The sequence below is a fragment of the Agelaius tricolor genome, unplaced genomic scaffold (assembly GCF_023055355.1).
Source record: "Agelaius tricolor isolate 1412-34295 unplaced genomic scaffold, bAgeTri1.0.p SCAF_5, whole genome shotgun sequence".
NCBI lineage: Eukaryota > Metazoa > Chordata > Aves > Passeriformes > Icteridae > Agelaius > Agelaius tricolor.
The window spans coordinates 27,120,947-27,143,625 of NW_027269265.1; the positions used below are offsets into that span (position 1 = coordinate 27,120,947).

The 22,679-nt window shown below is 39.6% G+C and overlaps 1 protein-coding gene across 4 annotated transcripts in view; it reads right to left on the reverse strand.

Annotated features, from left to right (window-relative positions):
* Positions 1-13,123: 13,123 nt before the first annotated feature.
* The window catches only part of NUBPL (NUBP iron-sulfur cluster assembly factor, mitochondrial), a 78,033-nt gene continuing 68,477 nt past the window's right edge, over positions 13,124-22,679 (reverse strand). For all 4 annotated transcript variants that reach the window (XM_071426928.1, XM_071426929.1, XM_071426930.1 and 1 more), the window contains one exon: positions 13,124-14,049. In XM_071426928.1, the coding sequence (XP_071283029.1) occupies positions 13,987-14,049 (63 nt within the window). In that variant the 3' untranslated portion in view covers positions 13,124-13,986. The remainder of the gene's footprint in view (positions 14,050-22,679) is intronic.

Here is a 22,679-nt window from a genome sequence, read left to right on the forward strand (position 1 = left end):
GAGATAAATACTAAAATAAGGGCATACTAAGCAACTTTAGAATAGAAGTGATGGATTGTTCCCTATTGTTCTGAAAGAACATCTGGCAGTATTTGTTCATACACACTTAAGGTGACCTTTCCTCACTAGAAGCGATTTCCACTCCCAGTTTCCAAACCAAGTGCTTGACAGCCCCTTATTCTATAAAAATTACACGAGTCACACCTAGATAGCTGAATTGATATAAACAACATCATTTTAATAGAAGGAATATCCTAATTGTTCTATGAAAACAATCTTAAATCACAAACTTATTTCTTCTTTTACTATCTCTTGCATGTGAGAAAGAGTAACTGAGCATTCAACCCACAGGAGTCTACTGTGGTAATGGTGGTGAGAAGAAAAGAAGCCAAAGGAATAGAAAAATAGAACTCTTCAAAAGCGGTGAGTTTTGGCCTTGATTTACTTATTTCAGCTGAAGAAGCTCTCTCTGATCTTACAGCTCTTTTGGAAGTATATTTTGTTCCCCAAGACAAACTCAGGGCTGCCAAGGGGGAGTGTGAGGGGCAGCAGAAACTCGTGCCACACGTGGGGCAGGCAGTGACACCAGCAGTGCCCAAGTGCTGGCAGGTAGCAGGGGTGCACAGTCAGGCAAAGTGAATATGACAGCACAGAGGCTTCAGATGGAGCACTCCTAGGCACATACATGAATAAATGCACCAAGCACTGTGTCCTCATGCAAAAGCAGCTCCACAAACACCTTGCTGCTGTGTGTATGCTGGGATTACAGGCACAGAGCAACCCGGGCTGAAAAATCTTCCCGTTTTGATAGCACGGTTTGCATTCCTTCTTACAGACAGCTTTACATCCCCTCATAGGCATTCAGTTAGTTCAGACCTGTTCATTCCCTGGAGCAGAGATCCTTTTGTATGCCAAATGTGAGTACGTGGGTATTTTCAGTAGAAACATTATACTTCACGATATGCAGGCACCAAGCATTCAGGATGCAAATGAAGATTACATCTTTGTACAAACTGTATTCAAGGCAATCATACTTGAGAGCAAGATAAAAAAAATACACAAAAGGGCTGGAATTAACATTATAAAGTTGGGCTAAAGTCCAATTCTCCTCCTCTGAATGCCAACTACCTGAGCCAAGCCCTGATCTGTGCCATCTCCTCGTATTTCATTTTAGCAATATAACAGAGAGGATTTCTCTGCCAGAAGTTTCCTTGCCTCTGCTGCTAACATTTGTGACAAATTATTTGGTTTGTAGATCTCAGAGAAAGGCTCCAGGGGCATCTAATCAAGCCACCTCCAAACTGGACAAAAAGAGCAGAGGTTGCAAGGCAGATCTCTTATTCAGTGCCTTACCATGCCACACCAGGTGTGCTTTACAAAGGGAGAGGAGGATTACTCTCCTATCTTTTCCTTTTCAAAATCACACTATTAATATAAAGTGGATCAAAATAATGTCATAAATGTACATTGTAGTGTTTCATGAAATGTAAATTGCAAGCTTGTAGAAGAGAATGTTACATAAATATACTCATAATCAATTAGTTGGATTTAGAGGCAACTACACATGGTATATATCCTATTACTATACACTTAGATCTGAGGTAATTGCACATCTATTTATTTTTGTCACAGGATTTTAAATTAATGCACATAATTTTAACAATAGCCTGGTATACAATATACCAAAATTTAGAATAAAAATCCTTAAGAAATAAGATGAAATTCATTCCAGTTTGAAAATCAAAGCCTTCAAACCAGTCCTGTTTTGAAAATGTAAAATGTATATATATTTTAAAAGAACACAAATGTCTTGAAAAAAGCTTATTTTAACATCTTGTAGAGGTAGGCATATAAATATGAAATTAACAAGGAACATAAGTTTCTTGGCATCTGTCATGCAGATAAAGCCAAGAAAAATATGGGTATTTTCTGGTAAAGAACTAAATTAATGTAATTGACCTCAAATGACTATACTGCTTGGGTTGGTACATTCTGAAAGTCTCCACCCAAATGCTGCCAGTTCCAAAACCTTCTGCTATTTAGAACTTAGACCTAGCTCAATGTTCTCTGTTGAAAAACTGAGGCATTTAAAGAAAACAGAAAAAGTAAGAACCAGGGAGGTTTGTTTGGTTGTTTTTGTTTTGTTTGGGTTTTTCCTTTTTAATGAAAGGCAGAAGTCAGTGAAAAGGAAGTAATTCACCTTTCACAGGGAAAATTTTTTCTGAACAGAAGTCTTCATGTCTCATGCACCTGCCTCTCTGTGAATGCAGTTTACATGTTTTGTGTGGTTAGCTACAAAAAAAGCACTCCAGCAAATTTCTAAGAAATATAATCTGATTTTTTAAAATCATATTCCTATCAAAGATTATCAAGAGATAAACTGCTATGTGTTACTTCATTCTGTTACAGCCACTTAAAGAAACAATCTCCTTGATAGAGCAGAAGAACCAGGCAATAGCAGTCACCCCTCCACAAAACTGTTTGTGCTGAAGAGTTCAGCACTGTGACTTTACTCTGATGCTAAAAAGCTGACTCTACATGACACAAGAGCTCAACAGCATAACTCTGATTTCTAAGGTGCTTGCAATGCAGAATGAACCTTACAGGTAAAATCCCTGCCCCCAAGTCACTTAGTTCCTTTTGTATTATTAAAGGCTGTTCTTTCATCCCCTAATGGAATAGTGATATTAAAGTTATGAAAGGAACATCTCATTTTGGGAAGTTATGTCAAGAAGGGTGATTCTCACAGTCATTGTGAGAAAAAAATAGTCACATTTCTCTTTGAAATGGATTAACTAGGTCAAATCCCTAACTTAGAGAATTACTGCATTAGTTACATGTGTGAGAGCTTCCCTGTACAACCACAACTTTGCACTTTTGCTCTCCCTTGCCTCTTAATCTAAAACATGCAGCTATTGGGACATTTTTCTTTAGAAAACCCCAGCAGTTAGTTTGCAAACACACACACAGAGACTTCTGTGTAGCTCTGTATTTCTGCATGCTCCCAGTACTCAGCTTTGCATGCAGAAATTCACTCCCTGTTGAACCTGTCACCATGTTCCCCTTTGATCCAGCGTGGCACCCGAACACACCATACCTGACACATACACCGGTTCCAAGGAAGGGGCAGGAAGTGCTGGGCAAAACACAAAAGGGATCTGTAACACCTGGCTTGGATTTACAACCTCCAGAGCATTAAACAGTGAAACCCATATGGAGGCAGCAGGGCTGGGCCATGCCCTCACCGTGGGCTCTGGGAGATGAGCCTTGCCCAGCCTGTCACTGAGCCCCAGTGCTGTGGCCCATTCCCAGAGTCTAATGTCTCCCAGGGGGTCACTTGGTTAGGAAAATTTTTCATACCAAGAAATCCTAGGAAAAGCATCTCCATTTTATAGCTCTTTCTCAGTGAATTAAGGAGGCTGATTTTTCCCTTTCAAGAGGAGGTTTTGTGTTTTGAGGCCCTGTGACACAAGGAAAGGGGCTGGTCAAGGTGTACACAACAAACACCAAGATGCCCACAATGTCTTGCAGTCCATATGAGCAACCCTTTAGCAGGACCACCCCAATCACTGTCCCAGGTGCGAGGAGCCAGCAGGGCCCAGGGCAGAGCAGCACTGCCCACACACACTTCGTGCAGAGCCAGAAACACATTTCAACTGCATCTGACCCTCTGAAGGCAGTGAGATCTGTTGTCAGATCCCTTGACATTGCTTACACCAAAACAACAGCAGAAGAAGGCAAAATGACAAACACTGGTAATGAGCAGTTAATACAAGCCCCTGGATGAAGGCTTTGACAGCATTTCTGCTCTTGTGGAACCTCTGCTTCACTAAACTGTCTTCCAATGTATCTCATTAAAAGAGCAAAAATGATCAAAACTCCCTTTAAGGAAGCAAGGCTTAAAATAGCCAGGCAGAGGTTCCCTGGGTGAGAGGATGAATCAGTACAACTACACACACAGAGCTGAGCACCTCAGGCTGGAGGTCAGTCAATGACTTTTGGACCATGTGCTAAAATAAACTCCCAGATGTCTTGTGGGGAAAAATCCCTGGAGGTTAAAATTCAGGAGTTTCAAGGGCTGAATCAGATAGTTTGCGTACAGTCATAACAAAAAATTGATCTTAATCAAAATGAAGCAATTCTCTTGAAGAGCTTGGCATTTATTGCCAGGAGACTTCACTGCTGCTGTCTTGTCAAGCTGTTAACTGGCCCTCTACAGAAATAGTGATCCAGTTCTCCCCAACACTTCACAGGAGTGAAATGAATTCTTTTTTACAACTAGGGATTAGTAACAGTTGAATTTCTAATTTGCAGACTTCACTACTAAGAGCTTGCCTCTGAGATACAGGCAACTTACCTTCTCTATGCTACTATGCAAACAGCAAATCTACCTCTCTGCAATTCATTCAACCCCTTCTCCTCCATGGATACCAGGCTCTACTATTTTATATTTTACTAGCACTAAGATAGAGAGTGGAGGTTAAAGAAAATATGCATTTCATGTGGCCAAAAGAAACTATGACACTGTATCATAAACAATTTTCTGAGTATTCCTTCTTAGTTGAACATATTAAACACTGCTATGTCTAAAAGAAAACAGTTCTTTTAAAGATTATGAATTAACTTTCAAAATAATTTGAAGATCAACAGAAGCATTAGAAACATCTTCACATTTTGCTCCAAACCAGGCTTAACAAGTGCACATTAGAATAGTAAAGGTTTATTCAAAAGAGTTACTTAAACAGAAACCAAACAAATGTGTACTCCCTCTGTTTTTGCAGTTGAACCCCAGAGGAAATCAGAAGTGTCACAGCATATGTCACAGTTGAGACAGCCACAACATAGAGTATCACTATACAATTTCAGAAGGCTTTTAGCATTCAGCCATGCTCGGTAACACCATACCTCACCAGAGGGCTTCAGGCAGCTGCCCATACAGAGTAACATCAGACCACGTCAGAAGGCTGCAAGCATCTGCCCTTCTTGTGCTTCAGCCCAGCCTTTTATACCCCTGATGTTGATGCATTGCACCTGTGAGCCCTCTGTTCCCTTTGGTGGTTGGTCAGTGCCCCTGGGCACTCCATGGCTCATTGCTGTCAATGCTGCTCACCTGGCCCACACAGCTGTACCCATTGGGGATGAGCCTGGCCCCAGCCCCTCTCCCAGTTACCACAAACTGTGTGCCTACAGAGAGGTACTGATTCCAAGATGAACCTGCTTCTGGCCATTGCCAAGCTGGCAGCAACAGTGGTAGCACCTCTGGGATGATGTATTTAAGAAAGGGAAAAAAGTTATTGGGCAGAAGCAAATTACAGCCAGAGAACAGAGGAGAATATGTGAGAGGAACAACTCTGCAGACACCAAGGCCAGTGAAGGAGGGGCAGGAGATGCTCCAGACACCAATGCAGAGATTCCCCTGCAGCCCGTGAGGAAGACCATGGTGAGGCATCTGTGACTCTGCAGCCCATGGACATCCAGGGTGGAGCAGAGATCCACCTGCAACCTGTGGAGGAGCCCATGCAGGAGCAGGTGACCTTGTGGGAAGCCCATGCTGGAGGAGGCTCCTGGCAGGTCCAGTGGTGCCATGGAGGACCCACACTGGAACAGTCTGTTCCTGATGGGCTACACCACATGGAAGGGATTCCCACTGGAGCAGTCCATGAAAAGTTGCAGTCTGTGGGAAGGACTCACTTTGGAGAAGTTTGTGGATTACTGACTCTCCTGCTGGAGCAGGTGAAGAGTGTGTGGAGTCCTCTACCTTTTGAGCAAGAGCAACAGCGACAACGTGAGGAACTGACTGGAGCTCCCATTCCCAGTCATCCTACATGGCTGCTGGAGAGAAGGTAGAGAATTCAGGAGTGAAGTTGAAGAGGGGAAGGATGAATGAAAAATGCTTTAAGATTTGGGTGTATTTCTCACCATCTTATGCTGATTTGATTGGCAATAAATTGAACTAATTTTGACAAGTTGAGTCTGTTCTGCCCATGACTGTAACCACTGAGTGATCTCTCCCTTTTCAATCTCCCCCATTTCATGTTCAAATATAGCATGGCAGGCAATTTCCTCATACCACTTTGTTGACCCTTAGCTGTCTCTGTGTCCCAAGAGTCCCAAATAAGCCCTTAATGAGAGTGGACAGTGCTCCCAGTGCCCATGCAGAGCTCTTTCCAAAGCAGTAGAGTCACAAGGGTAAGGTGTCATTTCCAGAGGTCATTCTCAGTGCAGGATTTTATCTTGGGAACACTTGAGAATTAGAGGGTCAGGCATTGCCTACAAATAATGCAGCATTACTGAAATGCACAGCAAGTCAAAGCAGAGATCAGGTCTGCTCCAGGTGCAGAACAGGACACAGTTCCTGAGCATTACACACAGCAACTCCTACAAACAGAACAGCAACAACTACCAAACAGTGCCCAGCACCAGCCCTGGCAGGGACACTGTACAGTCTGATAAGGAGCACCAACACACTGTGGAGTAAATAGATCCCTGTTTTCCCAGGGAGAGTAGGTAACAACGTGAAGAACAAACATTTCAGTGAGTCACTTCCTGTGTTAGCAAACCTACAGTCCAAAGGTTCAATGCTGACACAGTTCAGGGTGTGACTTTTCTGAACTGCAAATCACAGAATGAGCTTGGAGTTCATTTAAGAGGCAAAACCTGCTGTTTGAATGCTGCTGGCTCCTCCAGGGCCAAGAACAGCATGAACATGCTGCATCTAGAACCTGAGTTCAGCAGGTATATTTTCATGATCCTTAACCATGACCATTAACCCATGTGGTTTTCAGTTCTAAGGATTGCATTTTATCTGCCACAGTTCTTTATTTTTTCCATGCCAATGACAGTAAGATTAAATAAATTCATATTCTCAAAGAAAAACAGCTTCATGTTGCTTGTGGGTTTGTATTCTCAAGGTATGATTAGCAACTGGTTACAAGAGCTCCAATCTGACTATCCAAAATTATGTCCAATTGGTACCTTTCATTTTGGTGATCGTACTTCTTAAAAACTAAAGAGAAAATAAAGAACAACCCTATCATTGACCATTTTGTTTTAAAGAATATGATATAATCCCATATCAAAGCACGAAATTCCCTCTAGGAGCCCCTGTACATAAATCTTTTTATCTTTATCTGAGAAACCAACAATAGTGAAGGGCTGGCAATGGAAACGTGAAACCTTTCTTACAGAAAAAAAACCCACTGGAATAGAACGAAACCTCGAGTTACTGCCTATTAAGCTCAGGTACAATAATTCAGCAAGGTACTCAATATTTTCCTGACACTTGGTATCACCTATGTGTAGGGCAAAGTGCTTTGCAGAGATTATAGATCTTGTTATTGCATTCAACTTCAGCTCCTGTGGTATGGATAGCTAGAATGCTAACTTTAATAAGCCATCACCCTGGGATGGCACGTTATCTGATGTGAAACAGACTGATCAAGAAGTGAGACATTCCTCAAGGAACATTCTGTATCAACTGTTTTCAACTATTCACTTTTGAATACATTTTTCAGTTGCTTCCCTAAAATACAGAAATAGTGTCCTGATGTTCTGCTGAGTCCTGTCACCTCTCTGAAGCACCAGGATCAACACAACCCCAGGGTGCCAGGCATCCCAGGTGATATGGCTGAACTTTTCTGGCACAAGTGGGAAAAATACATTCCCTATTTTATTTCTGACCATACAATGTTTTATTTCCTTTCATATGCCGGTCACATTTACCAGCTAATAAACTTCCCCTGATTTGCCCTGACCCATCTGCCTTTCCTAAAAATGCAACACTGCTTATATTTTTTGCTGTGCCAAACAAATTCCTATTGCTTCCTGGCATGAGATCATCCGAGGCAAATACTGGTACATCATCTCTCTTCCCTCCTGTCTGCTGCAGATTCATACTTAGGATTCTGTAGACAGGCACTGATGGGGAATAATACAAAATTTCTCTGAGTCACATTTCTTGTGAAAATGGCAGACCTTTTCAGGCAGTGGAAAGCAATTAATTTCAACAGCAAAGACCTTGTCCAAACATCTTAAATACCATTACTTTCTCAGAAAAATATATTTTTAAAAATCTATAAATGGAAGTATTTCAAGTAAATTTTCCTCTTGAGTGTGATGTTTTCAATGTTCATGAGCTGTAAGCTCTGAATAATTATCAGGCATTTTATCAACACTTTCACTTTGTTTTAATGAAGATGTATATCCCATCAGGGTAACAAAACCAACAATTCACTGAGACAGTGACTATAATTTCCTATATTAACCCTACAGGGAAGAAAGTACTCAGCATCAAACAGCTCTGTCATTTCTTTCTCTAGAGGAGTAACTTTTTGGATGCATTACCAACAGGCAAGGAAAACTCCTTTACAAAAGGAGGTTTATTACACTGTCAAGAAATAAGACAGGAAGTAGCACTGTCTGTTAATAAGAAATGCATTTTTAAAAAAGTGCTAACAACCTTCAACTCACAGGTTTTCTAAAAGTTTAGGATATTAATGCATTACAGAAGAGATGTCAGTAGTGGTGGCACTCATGAACAAATGTGGGGCTGGTTTTCAAAGCCAAGGTGTATTTTCCCAGCCTTTTAACACTTGTTTTAGAAACTAACTCTGCAAAATAGCCATTGGGCCCGATTATCCTGCAGAGGGAAGTGTGGAGTGCAAATCCAAAACCTCCTGACTCCATCTGAAATGTAATTAATTAGAGGCCTCAAGGTACCACAGACAAAAGCCCATTTATATGGAAATTCCTCCTCTAAAAACAGGCATGTAGAAACTTCCCAATTCAGCAAATAAGTCAATGTGGAAACTCATCCTTGCCTGTCTGACCAGCTACAGACTCATCTCACATCACCCCCAAATGCCTACTGTTGAGCAGAAATGTGTTCAGGCTCCTGAACTTCACTTAGCACTTTAATGAGATAAAAAATATTTGCAACATTTACACAGTGGACAAACATCCCAAAATTACATCTACTGAATGTGTGTTTGGCTAAAAAAGATAGGAAGAATAAACAGGGTGAGAAACTAAGTATGCAGCAAAACTGGGCTTTAAAAGTATATTATAGCATTTCAGCCGTAATTATTTGGGGAAAAAAAGTTGTCCCTAAAAGAAAAAAAGTTATAAGAATCATTAGAAAGTCATAAGCTAACTTTTCAGAAAAAGTAACCAGAAGTTTGTATTTTGAAAACAGATCTTGTTCAGTAACAGGATGCATACATGGGGTAGGCAAGTGTGGGGAGTCTCCTGCTTTTCTCCCAAAGAAAAGAGAAAACCTCTGGATCACAGGAAATAACACAAATTTTAGAAAATCCCAGTGGTATGAGGGAAAAGACTTCAAATAAATCTGTAAGTCCTGAAAACAATGTTAAAGGACAGCAGATGTTCTTCCCTCCCGCCAGCTTGTTCAGAGACTCACACACTCCCTAGGAGAAGTCCTTTATTTGCATTGATTAAAGTGGGTATTCAGATCCAGACTCACACAAATGGAGAAACTGAGACAAATAGGTGCATAAGGAAGGACAGGCTGTGCCCATCCTCTCTGAATACACAAAGATAATGGAAAAATACAGACCTTTGAATATATTTTTTCTTCAGATTTCAATATCTTTATAATGTAAAACAGAGCCAAAAAAAAAAAGGCACGCCTTAAATTTAGGCTGAAATCTACTTTGGGAATTCATTTTTTCTTTTGCTGCTTTGTGATATGTGGCTGACAAACCAATGCCTTGGCTGAAATGCTGCCAAAATAAAATGTAATCATCACTGTAACTCCTGCCATTATAAATCAATTCTGAAATTATATCAGCAATTCAGATTCATCTTATGGTAAACTGTTCTTAAGTAGGAGGCTTTTCCCCAGCCATCTCCACCAGGAAGCATTTCTGTTAAATAAAAATGACAACAACAATAGAGGCCCAGATGCGGCCATGAGAAAAAAACCGGATATGTGGGTATCAAAATCCAAATAAAAACACCAGAGCTTTATCTCAAATTTGTAAGCATCTAAAATGCCAGGCACTAAATTAAGAATTGGTAATTATATTCATAGCCTCATTAGGTAAAAGCAATCAATAAGGCTGGGAACAAGGACCAAAGAAAGCTCAGCCCAAGCCACTAAGCAAAAAAAAAAAAAAAATCAGCTGTGATTAGCACATTAGCACTTCTTTACTTCCTCCACAAGCAGTACAGCTTTATCAGGAGTGATGAACATTCCATGATGATCCTGAGCAAAGACTAAGCCAGGTGACTGAAGACCCCTCCTAAATTTAGGAGCTATGGATTTGAATCTTCTTAACCAAAGCTGGGTGAACAAGTTTCTTGTGTCTTGGACAACTACTGCAAATCATGTAGGAAAAAAAGCATGGAGATCCTCTCCCCACCAGTACCTGGAAGGACAAAAGCAGCTCCTTGGGCAGTGGGGTACTGAGCTCATGTGCCAGTGTCAGGACTGGGGACACTCTGAAAGAAGCTTTGCACATAAGTACCAAAATCCCAAAATGTAAATTGTCCCACAGCAAAGGGAAACCCACACTTCTTATGGGAAAGATGTTAAAGCGGGTTTCACTTGCTAAACTGGATCTGAGTCTAACTGTATGAAATCAATTCAGAATTACATGAGGTGTTTTGTTAATACACTGAAATGACCTGCTTCTGCCACTGCTCCTCTGCATTAATATCAGTTCATAACTAATCAGAGCAACTAAACAGGTGGCAGTTTGAACTCTAATTGAATTAGTAGACAAAAAGTAACCTGCAAACTACTTTTTTCTCATAACTTCAAATAACAGGGTTTTTTTGTTGTGAGGATCTAGCACCTAAGTATTGCACAAATCATAGTCTCAAAGGCTAAACAATTCATTAGCTGAACAAAGCAGTAAAAAATTTATACCAAAATACTTCACTAGCACAAACAATTCTATGCCTTCTTTTGTTTCCATTAAAACCAAAAACTCTGAAAGCCAAGAAATGCACTTTACTAAGACACAGCCTGTAGGCTCCTCACCCAAGAAACTGCAGGGATTATCTGCAAACACAAGAACTGTGGTCACTATACACAGGGTCGTGTTGTGAACACAAAATTACATCTGACAGCAATGCAGAAGGATCTTGGGAGTCTTGGGAATCTTGCTGCTAACCTACACAGGAGATAAACTGGGACTGACAGTTGCCCCTGTCCCCATTCCTGCCTGTTTGGTCCCATGCCTCCCTAGCCTTCCTTTTCTTTCTCTTTCCTCCTCTGTGGGATTTTCCAGTGTGCAACTGAACTCACAGTGCTACAGACTTCAGTAATTCTGTGCTGGTAAGCCAGGAGCACAGTAACTCTGCCTTGCTGGTGAGCAAAGAGCATCTACCCATACAGCTTGGAAAAGCCAAGGCCTCCTGCTAGGATTAGCATTTTTAGAACAAAAACATATTAGCATGCTAGGGAATATCAATTAGAATGAAGTGAAATACTGGAACTGAAAAGAGCAAACAGCACTGTGTGTCAAGCCTATAATTTATATTTATAAACTACAGTTAAATACCACCTTATCCTGCTAAATCTCCAACTGATCCAACCGACTCTCCCATTCACAACCTCCATCAATGATTTTATTTATATAACTTCAAATGTAGTATGTTGACTGGAATTCATTACTATGTATTCTATAGTGTACAACATAATAAAAAAATACAAATATGTATTTCCATAACATTAGAAAGCAATAACACTTTGCCAGTGCCCTTCATTTACTTTGCAGGAGAAGGTCTAGGAAACAGTTTTTCACTCATGAGAATGAGGAAAATCAAGCAAATATGATCTCAATTTAAATTTAGGTTGACTGTTGGAATCCTTAAACACAGAAATGCCCTACCAATTCTGTACAATTACATATATATATATATATATATATAAATAAATCAACTACATTGTGTAATCCTTCCACAAAACTGTTAACTAAAATGAATTTTCAGCCTGGCATAGAAACTACGCTTAATCATTGTAACATAGTTTCTTGACAAAGGCATTCAAAATAATTCTGCAACTGAAAGATTCAACAGAGCAAAACAACAGTACTTAATTAAAAGGGGAAAAAATGTAAAAAGAAGTAAAATAAAAGAAAACTTGAAAGCAAAATTCATCCTTCAACTAACCCAAGAAATAATAAGAAACAAAAGGGGAGCTGAACAACCACCTATCTGTATACTGCTTGTTCATCCAGGCTCAACATGAACTGGGTGTCAGACATTCAAAAACTTTTTAACAGAATGAGAATTACAAATTTTAGCATTCAGATTATATCATTGTCTTTTGCTAAAAAACAGTCAGAAGTCCCAGTTGTTCCACTGAAATATAAGATTATACTAGCCAGAACCACCACAGGATTATTTACAGACATGTATATCAACAATTATGCTATGTAAAGCAAAGCTAAAAAAGATGCAGAAACAAAACTTAATTTTAAAAAAATGTTATCAATAAAGTATGAACACTAAGCAGTATTCATAGGCAGAACACTAAGCCAGCTTTGAATTTTGTAAAATATATCAGACAACTGAAAGGAATGGAGTATTCAATTCTACAGACCACAATAATATGCTACTGAAAAAGTTGACCACTGATATGAGATTTCATGGGGGAAGGTGCAGGGAAGGAGGTTCAGAGATTGACTTGATGCAAAAAATCAACGGTTTTGGACTATGCAATTTACATATTTAGAAAATCACCTAAGTTTGAAATTCAACTCACTACTTGTGTCTAGATTTTTCATCTAAACTCTGGGTAAGAATATTACTTAAATATTCTTAATGTAAATGTACACCATTTTTTTATGTTGTATCACTTCAATAAGAAAAAACTACATCCAAAATTCTGACCAAGTACTTGGAATACAGGGAAAAACCTGATCCCTCAGAGGTCAATAGCAGAACTCCCTAGTGTGGTTAACTTCACTCTCTGGTAGGGTTACGATGTACGTTTAAGATACTGATACTTGACTGTGTAGATGGAAAAGCCTAAATGTCAGCTCCAAGATCTAATTGTAAATGAAAACTCATTCCCTGAAGGCATAATCTTTCACTTCCACACACCAACACAAAGATCACAGGCAATGAAAAAATAAACCAGAAGGCCACGCAGTTTGAAGACCAAATATTTCTTTACTTCAAAAATACATCTTTATATTCAAATTCCAAGTTGCTGCACTGTAGTAGGAATAGGCAATCATAAATTTAATTTATCTTGATCATTTGCATTCTGTGGCAAACTGAGCTCAGGAAAAACATCTGGTTTTCAGTGAAGACCTCTGTTACCTTGTCTTCTGTCTGGGTTCATTATAATGTAAAACAATAGAGAAATAAGCCTCAGGGTCACGTAATCCATTCTCCACTGAATTTGAATTGCCTCACAATCGAACTTTATCCAATAATGAATGAATTTGTTCATCATCCATCACAAGAACTCTTCAGAGTATACGTGGATTTTTTTAATCTTCTTTTAAGATGAACACAGAAAAGTACCGCAGTTAGAGAACTGATTTTGCTTCTTAAAATCTTGCAGAACTTAAGGTCAGTTTGATAGCCAGCCATGTAAAAATCTGAACAAAAACTGAAGGAAATTAGAGTATTGAAAATCCTGCTTAAAAAATTAAATTTATGTCTTGGCATACCATCGTTCTCCTTGCACGGAGAGGCTGTTTTTCATTCTTGACTTTAAAATAGGGCACATGGAAAAAATGTACTTCTTCCCTTCTTGCTTGATGATGTTACAATTCAGCAGTTAGGTACTGTCTATCATCATTTGCATACTTGAATCCTTTTGGACATGGCCAAACAACGATGTGAAAAACAGTAATTATCACAATCATAATTTAACCTCTGGTAAATTAATTCCTAAAGAAATTCTTAGAATTAAGTTATAGCCTCCATGTATTTAGGTAGCAGGACTCTTCTGCACTGCAGCATCAAAGATCACTTTCTTGCTAAATTTCAGTGGCAAATGCTTCAAGCAGGAGGTACTGGTAGTCTTCTTAATATTTCCACAGCTATCTTATGATAGGCTTTAGCCTGCAAAAACAGAAACATACATTGAGCACTAGATTTTCTATAGAAAGGAATATTACAACTAATTAGGTATTTGTTCTTTTACGCACAAAGAGGAAATCAAACATGTTTAAATAAATGGATTAAATTTAGCCTGTGTTCAGGAAAAACAATGCATTAAGGGACAGATTAAGCACAAGCATTATAGAAAAATATTGGTGGGGGAATTTAAATTTAACTAAACAATTTGTCTTTAACAACAAGCAAAGTCTTCTGAAAGAGAAGCAATGAGGAAGATACAGATTCTTTACTCCCACAGGTACTATTAATTATAAATTTCCCTCATCCTGACAACCAGGATGCACAGGATAGAGAATCAGAGAAAACAACAGCATTCAGAAAAAAATTTTTGAAACTATTCATTACAAACCTGACTATCACTATGGAACTTCCTATTCAGACATTTAAAGTATTGTTAAAAAAAGGCACCTCTCCAAAAGACTGAAGTAGGTATTGGAAAAAACTAATTCTGCAACACTGAAATCCACACAGTTAAAGCTCTCTTTCACACCAGCCTGTGGCATCTGGTCAGACACCTTGACTATGGAGAGCAACCCAAGTAAGCATACTTATGTTAACATCTCCAAAAACCATGACACAGCTAGGACCATGATCAGTCCACCATCAATTAACAATCCTACGCCAAGAGACTTATATAAAAACATTGTATGAAGTCCAACACAGAACAAACCCCAGAATTAAATCAAAATATTCCTGTACCAAGCTCAACAACTTGTAGTCAAAAGGGAACATCTTAAAAATCTCAACCATTTATATAAGAATACTTAATTAAAATAGTATTTTTGTGTGTATGTATATACACACTGCACATTGTTCCAGAAGTTGATTACTTCCATTTTTAAAATGTACACCTTTTCTATAATTTGAATTTGTCGTACTTCAGATTCCAGCTGGTGCATCACGTTCTCTGTCAAGTACACAGCAAAGTCCCCTAACTGAGCTTGCTCTTCTGCACAACAGTGGCCAACCTACTCCATCTTCTCCACTAAGTCTGCATACACAGACCACATTGACAACCTTTCCTGCTTTCCTTGGACAAATCTCCACACTGATTTTTCCTGTCTCCTGTAGGATGGCTCTAACCATGAATTAGTCCTTGTACCCCTGATGAGCCTTTAAAGCAGCAAACAAACTGACACATGCCAGAGCCCAGAGCTTGGGGGGCAGGAAGAGACGGTCTGTCTGTCACACCAGGCCCACCAGCACTCACTGTCACTGCTCTGAACAAGGTGTCAGCCTTTTGCAGGGCCATGCACTGCTCATGTCTGTCTCCTCTTTTTTAGGGATTGCTCCTGGCTTGTAGGATTTTCTTCTCTGGCACTCACCCTCTACACCTCACAGTCTCAATGCTCACATCTCCTTAAAACTAAAGCCAAATTTTCTGAGTTTGTAAGGAATGCAGACAGCAAGACAGAATTGTTTTCTCTCACGTTCATGACTTTGTGGCAAGAACAACAGAATTATTTAGAACTTAATTCACAATCAGGAATTTCAAACTTCTGTGGCTACAGTCGCAGTGCAGTTGGATAACAGCCTGTGTGCAACACTCACCTCACTCGGCTGTTAACGCCCTGGGTGCTCCAGCTGCCCCCCAGCTAACTACTCACCTAGACAAGATAATGGACCCACCTGAAGTGAGGTGACTGACTGAAGTCAAGCTGCCTTTGCAGTTCAGTATTTAACTAATTGGTGCAGGAGCACTACAGGTGGGAATTTCAAACTACCTGGAACAGTCCCGCAGGCAGCTCCCATTTTGCACAGATCAATTCATGCATTTTAATGAGCTAATTAATAACCTGCATACAGTACCCGGCCCCTTCTAAAGACTGCCCAGCCTGTTTGCCAGCTCGAGAGTTGACCAAATTGTACACAGAGCTACAAATTCACGATAAGCAGACTCAACTGCTTGTATAAATGTTACCTTATGCCAACAGCCCAATAGATTTTAGATACTTTTCCCACAAAATGCTGTTAAATGAGTGTCTGAGCAACACTTCCCCAGTGTACACTGACCCTCATTTGCCAAGCAGCTGATCACCACTTTGCAACAGGAGGGTCCCAATGCAGCTCTTTGTAGCAAGCATTCCAGCACTACTAAACACTGTCTAGTGTCTAGCCTGCTCACCTTTGGGTTTTTTGTTTTCCTGGATCACTACTTTGTCTGTTGAATGGACCAGTATCTCATGTGTGCCCTTACAGAACTCTACCAGTCACCTGGCTTTGGTAAAAATCAACTGTTTTGAGCCTTGGTTTCCTGTCTTTGAACAAATGATTTAGCCATGAGTGAGGACCTGACTATCAATCAACATACCTGAAAGGTCTAAATGGAATCTTGGTGACTGTGAATATGCACCACAATAAAAACAACCCTATGTATATTGAATAGTTTTTCCTACTCGTGATCTTTTCATTGCGCCATCCACAGACAGAGAGCACAGCTCAGTTCAGCTGTTTAATCCATCATTACTAAGCAAAAGAAGTTGGGCTGCAAATGAAACCAGAAAGGGTTTACTATTTCCTTTCCAGGTGGAAAAACAGCAGAGAAAGAGTAAAGGATTAGTTCCCATTCATCACCTATAACCTTTCTCATTTTAACAGGATAAAAGCAAACTTCTCAGGTCAGTTACTCCCTTCATATCTGAAAGCTCTAAATGAATGGTTTATAGATTTTCTGAAAACCAATTTTTTGCTGACAGACAACTTTATATTTAAAAACAACATACCAGTTATCATTCCTCCCACTTCATGAGGATGAAGAAGCACACAGGAAGACAGAATGTCCTAAGCCCAGACCAGACTTGTTTATTATTAACACTGCCTCAATGGGATCTGAGAGCAGCACTAGGGCAGGCAGAGGTAGAGGTGGAAGGTGATGCTCACAGAGTCAAAAAAAAAAGCTGGGAAACAGCCACGTGAGAGACTGCTCACCTCTCAAACAGTGGCACAGTGCCAGAAGGGCACAGTTTTTAAGACCTCAAGGGCACAGCTGATAATGAAGTGACTGATGATAGCATAGATGGTGGAGCAGGAAACAGAGAACCTGTAAAGAAGCTCACCAGGAAATGGAGTGAGAAGTCCTACTAAGCATAAATAATCAGACCATCCTGATTCATCACTCTGTAGCAGATCTGTATTATCATGGCCTAATACATGATGGGTAGATTTAAACTGGAAGACTTTTTACTAGCTCATCTAATTAAGCCCTGCAGGAAATATTAGCCTTTCAGTTATGGCCTTTCATTCTCCCTAAAAATCTTACCCATGAGGGAAGTATGCATTGTTGCTAAGATTACTGCAGACTGTACAGATCATGGCTGACTCTGCCTTGTTCTCATGGACTGCAGTGGTGTGGCCTGACCTGCTGGCTTGCTTTCACTGGAGTGCAGATCTCAGCCTGCCAACAGCTCACTACAGTGCCTGCCAGTACCTGGTGCAACTGTCACACAAACACAGAACTCAACTTATAATCAACAAAGTAAAAGCAGGTAGGAGCTGATATCACATTTTCCTTCACCCAAACCACTGTATACAAACAACTTCAGACCAGCAACTCAGAAACACACACTGATTCCATCACTCAGTGACAGGCCTCATACACAAAAGGATATAAATCCCAGTACTGACATGGTTTCTAATGTCTATTTCTGACTACAAGACTCCAAGACTATTAAGGCTGCTTTATTCAGCCCAGCAATCCAAAACAGAATCTGTGCAAGTCTGACTGTCTGGAACATCAAGTGCTGTGGATCCTAATATACCTGTAAAGAAGGAAAAGGAATTTAAATCTGCTCAACTGACCTGTTAGGGCTTACATTTTATTAATTGCTGAAGGAAAGTAGCCACCATGAGCAACTAATCCAATAGTGACTATCTCAAGGACAAATACTAGTCTTAGCTACCATCCACATGAAAATAAGCACAGCCAGCCTGTCATTGATAACTTTGGTTCTTAGCACTCTCTGCACAATCATGTTCCATTTGCCAGTTCAATCAGATTTTTAAATAGATTTAATTTGGAAACATGGAAATTGCTTTGTTACTTTGACACAACTCCAGCCTTCAGTGCATGACTGGAGATACCTTCCAATGTCTGTATTTTACTGTGGTCAGCTCAATTGGCACTAAAAACATGATGACAAATGCAGCTTTAGATGAGTCTACTTCAGGTACAAGCTTCATGTCACCCAGAGAAATTCTTGGTTGCTACAAGAGGTCCAGAGACTATCCCACTCCCTACCAGTCCTTCCTCTGGGCAGCCCCACCATAAGATTCTTCTTTGCATGTACTGGCAACTCTTGCCAAATTTACAATGAAGTCTCAAGTCAGAAAGGCAAACTTACTGAGACAGCAAAAGTCAATCCATACAATGTAACATGAAATGGAGGAGACTAGTAAGTAAGCTGGATTTATGAAACTAAAAATCTCAAAGAAAAATCCTCAGTGCTCACAGGAAACTTCCTATTAATCCTATATATCAGCAGTAGTAACAGCCAAACCATTCTTAGGGACAGCCCCAGCTGGGTAATACTGCTAAGCCAACGTGCCTTTACGGACATCTAAATACACATCCTGCCCAAAAAACATGGCCAAAGAGAACCCTGCAAATCAAATGCAGTATAGTAACATCCTTCAAACAGAGTATCCTACACTCAGCCTTTTCTTCAGCAGACAGAACCATAAATGAGGGTCTGATGATGCATTGTACTGTCTACACCCTGAATGAAGGATTTGAACCTACATGTATCAAATACTACTGTGATGATTCAAAGGAAGCCTTGATGATAAAGGCATATTATAAATCATACCATGCAGCCTTCTTTAGGATTTGCTTTAATTTTAAAATATCACACCCCGCATTGACTACTCATTAAATGGAATTATTTATGACAACTAAACCACAAAACAGCATTCTATGACTTTTTGCTACCAGTACTTAAATTTTTCTCCAACTACTTATTGCAATCTTTAAAAGGCTGTATGTTTTTACCCTACTTATATATCACCCTTTCATAAGCATGCTAGAGACAAAGTGTTTCTGAATACAAATTTGAGTTGTCTGTTTGGATGACACCACAGCAAGGTTTGTAACATTCTGATTTAATTGAAAAGGGATGATTAACCAGACTTATTTTGCTCTGTTCCATTAGACTGCTGATACCTTGTGCCCCTGCTTTCCACCTGACTGGGCTTTTTGTCTTCCCTTATAAATCAGTGTGCAATTTATTGGACTCAAAATCCTTCACATGTAGGATGTGAATGGACATACTGGTACACCAAATGTATTTTGTTCTTGTTTGACGTGGGAGGTGACAGGTGGGAGTTTGGTGGTCAACAATCACAGACAGCCTGTCTGTTCTGCCAAGGTATTGATAAATGCACTGTGCCATGCAGGCTGTGATACACCCAAAGTTTCTAGCAGGAATTCCTCACAAGCTAAGTCTCTGGGCTCTATGCTCACAGAAGGAAGAGCTCTCAGGAACCTCTATTTATCGTTCTCCCAGTGTGATGGAGAGTTCACTGGGCACTTAGGCAGCTCCTTTGATGGCAGAATAACTCCACTGCAATTAATCATGTTCTGTAGCTCCTGCTGTGCCTCTAATCTGCTTACCTGCAAGCTTCAGGATGCCTTTCTAAACACCTATTTTGCTGCTGGCTCCTTTCCCATGGTCCATAGGAAGATCCAGTACATCTGAGCATGATCAATTTCACCTGGTTTCAGTGATTCCTCATTAGTTGTCCCTATTCTACCTTTTCCCCTGCCTTTTTTCCCCCAATTCTACCATTTTAGCAGCATTCCTGATTTTTGTTTACCAGTTTTTGCTGTCCAGTGACTCTTCCATCTGTTTGAGTAAGCAACAAAATGGAGCCTGGGCCAGCTAATCCACCTCCACAGTGTGATGGAGGAGAAAAATGCTCAATTAATCTTTAGAAGTGTCTCACTCCAGAAGGTAAGCCTTTACTGTTGATTAAAGAAATTATAAGCTTCTTGTAGAGGATCTTGGGTCACTCTCAGCTGCTGTGTTAGGCTGACCATGCAAGTACAACAATATTCCATTTCTACATCACAAAGTTTTATCAATGAAGAGTATTAAGAAAAAGCCACAAAAAAAGCCACAATTTAAACTGACAGAAACAGTAACACAGACAATGTTATACCAAGAGAAAAATCATTTTAGCAGCACTGTTATTTCTCCCAGGGGACTGCCTCAAGCTTCACCAAAAGAGAACTCCAGTCATCAAACCCTCCTATCCTTTAGCTATAATGTCAATACTTTCCACAAGCAGATTAGTCTTGTGTATTCTGTGCCTTCCCTGAGGAAGAACTTTCTAAGTTCACACATGTTCCATTCTACAAGTAATTTCCTTTTTTAGTTCTTAGTAATTTCCTTGTCATTTGTGAAAAGGAAACCCCTTTTCCACCAACTACATCTAAGCTTTAAAATAATAAATTTAGACAAGTTTGCTTAGACATTTTGAAATTCTGTGTAAAGTCAGAGGTATACTTTTACATATCTGCAAGGCAAGATGAACCCCATGGCAGATGTGTAAGCAAAAATGTATTAACTGACATATTTTAGAAGCCATTTTATTCTAGGCTTGAAAGAGCTCAAAAGGTGTGACAACATGCTGGGTTTCTAAGAAGTCAATCACCATCCCTATTCCCTACTGTTTGAATCTGCAAGGTATTATTTCAGGTCTATGATTCTGTATTTGATTTGTAAGTGTGTTCTAACAAAATCAGCATAGAATTTTGTATGAAAATCCCCTGCACATTTAAGCGACAGGAGCAGAGAAATTCAGCAGACATTGTTCTCTATCCAAAAAGTTGTTAATGCATGAATAGCCACAATTTCAGTTTATTTGAGAAACATGGTGATGACTGTCATGTATTAAAGATTAGAATCTGACCTTATATGCCTTCTCCCACCATCAGTTATGTGCTAAGAATTTAATATTTCTTTGAAAATATAAGAGAATTATATTTTTTCTATCTTTAAAATGAGAAGAAAAGCAGGGATGAAGGAAAGTTCTTTTTCATTCTACAGAGATTTGTGACATTTTTAAAACATATTCTCTGAGGAGAACTATTATCTCACAGACACAAAGGCAGAGAAGGATATTAAGAGTTTTCCCCAGAGTCACACATATTTGTCAATCTTTATTCCTCTGCATATTTAACTTAATTGCCACAAATGGTGATTATAACCCATCCTTTTGTTATCAAGAACATAGTTAAAGGAGGAACAGATGGCAACACAACAGACTTTCTTGCCTTTTTATTTTCAGAATGCTATCCCCATACATGTCTGAATTCTTGGCTCAATAGTCCAGCAGGCTACAGACTCTTGGTTATTACAGATTTCAGATACTGTGAGCCCTCCACCTTAGCTTCCCAGCTGTTTTACTTCAGCTTTGACCAAAGCCATACATCCATTCAAAACTTCACATTGCTGATCAAACTTCCCAGAAAGAAGCTACCATATGGATTATAGGGATTCCTTTTCAGATAGACCTAGACTCAAGATGACTACATTATTCCACAGCATGGGCCTTGCCCAAACCTAGCAAAAACATGGCATTTAACTAGAAGCCAACACGCCACTTCTCTTTCAGAACAAAACTACAATTTTAAGACTATCACTGGTCTTCCACAATCCTGTTCAGTATGTTAATAACATTGGATTAAGAATGTTAATGTTCTCCTCTTTTTTTTTTTTCCTCTAAAATACTGTGAAGGAAAAAACACATTTCAATCATGATATTGAAAAAGCTACTAATATTCAAATGCTCCATAGGTACAGTCTACCTTATTGTGAATTGATTCTACTATCTGTTATCAGTATTAATAATTTTTTTCACTATATATCTTTACCTCTAAGCAGCAGAGGAGAGTGGGGCTGCATTATGCCATATACTGTGTACAGCACCCTGCCCTACAGAGCCTGGCAGACAAACTCTAGCAGAGAAAGAAAATAGCAGACAGGGAAATCTTACTCCATCAGCAATAATGAAATTCTATATGTGAAACTACTTTTCTTTACAGATTTACATATTTGACTCCCACCACCTCACCAACTTGCATTTTCCAGTGACAACAGAATGTTATGGTAAATAAACTGAAAAAATCCATTTCCTCTTGTGTGCAAATTGCTCCACTTCCTGATGAAAACAACCCAGGTACTGACAATATGAAGTTTTGTTCCAAACATCTTTGGGTAAGACCCTTTGACAGTTTCCAGGCTCAGCTACCAAAGGCTTAACTGACAGTTTTAGAGGACCTACATTAGCTGCAAGGTCTCATGAGGCTTGACACTGACCTACCTCCTCTTAGTGTGCCAGGACCTGGATCAAATCTTCTCTATTCTGAATGATTCAGCCTAATTAAACAAAACCAAACCCACAGAAGCAGAACAGATGGCCAGCATTCAAAAATCAAGGGCCTGAGTTACTTACTGCTACTACCTTCTTTTACTTTATTTCCTTACTTCACTCAAAAACCTATTTCTTTCCAAAGAGCAATAAGAAGCAGCACTCTCCATTCACTTTTAGAGGAGAGCTCTCTGTTGTTCTAA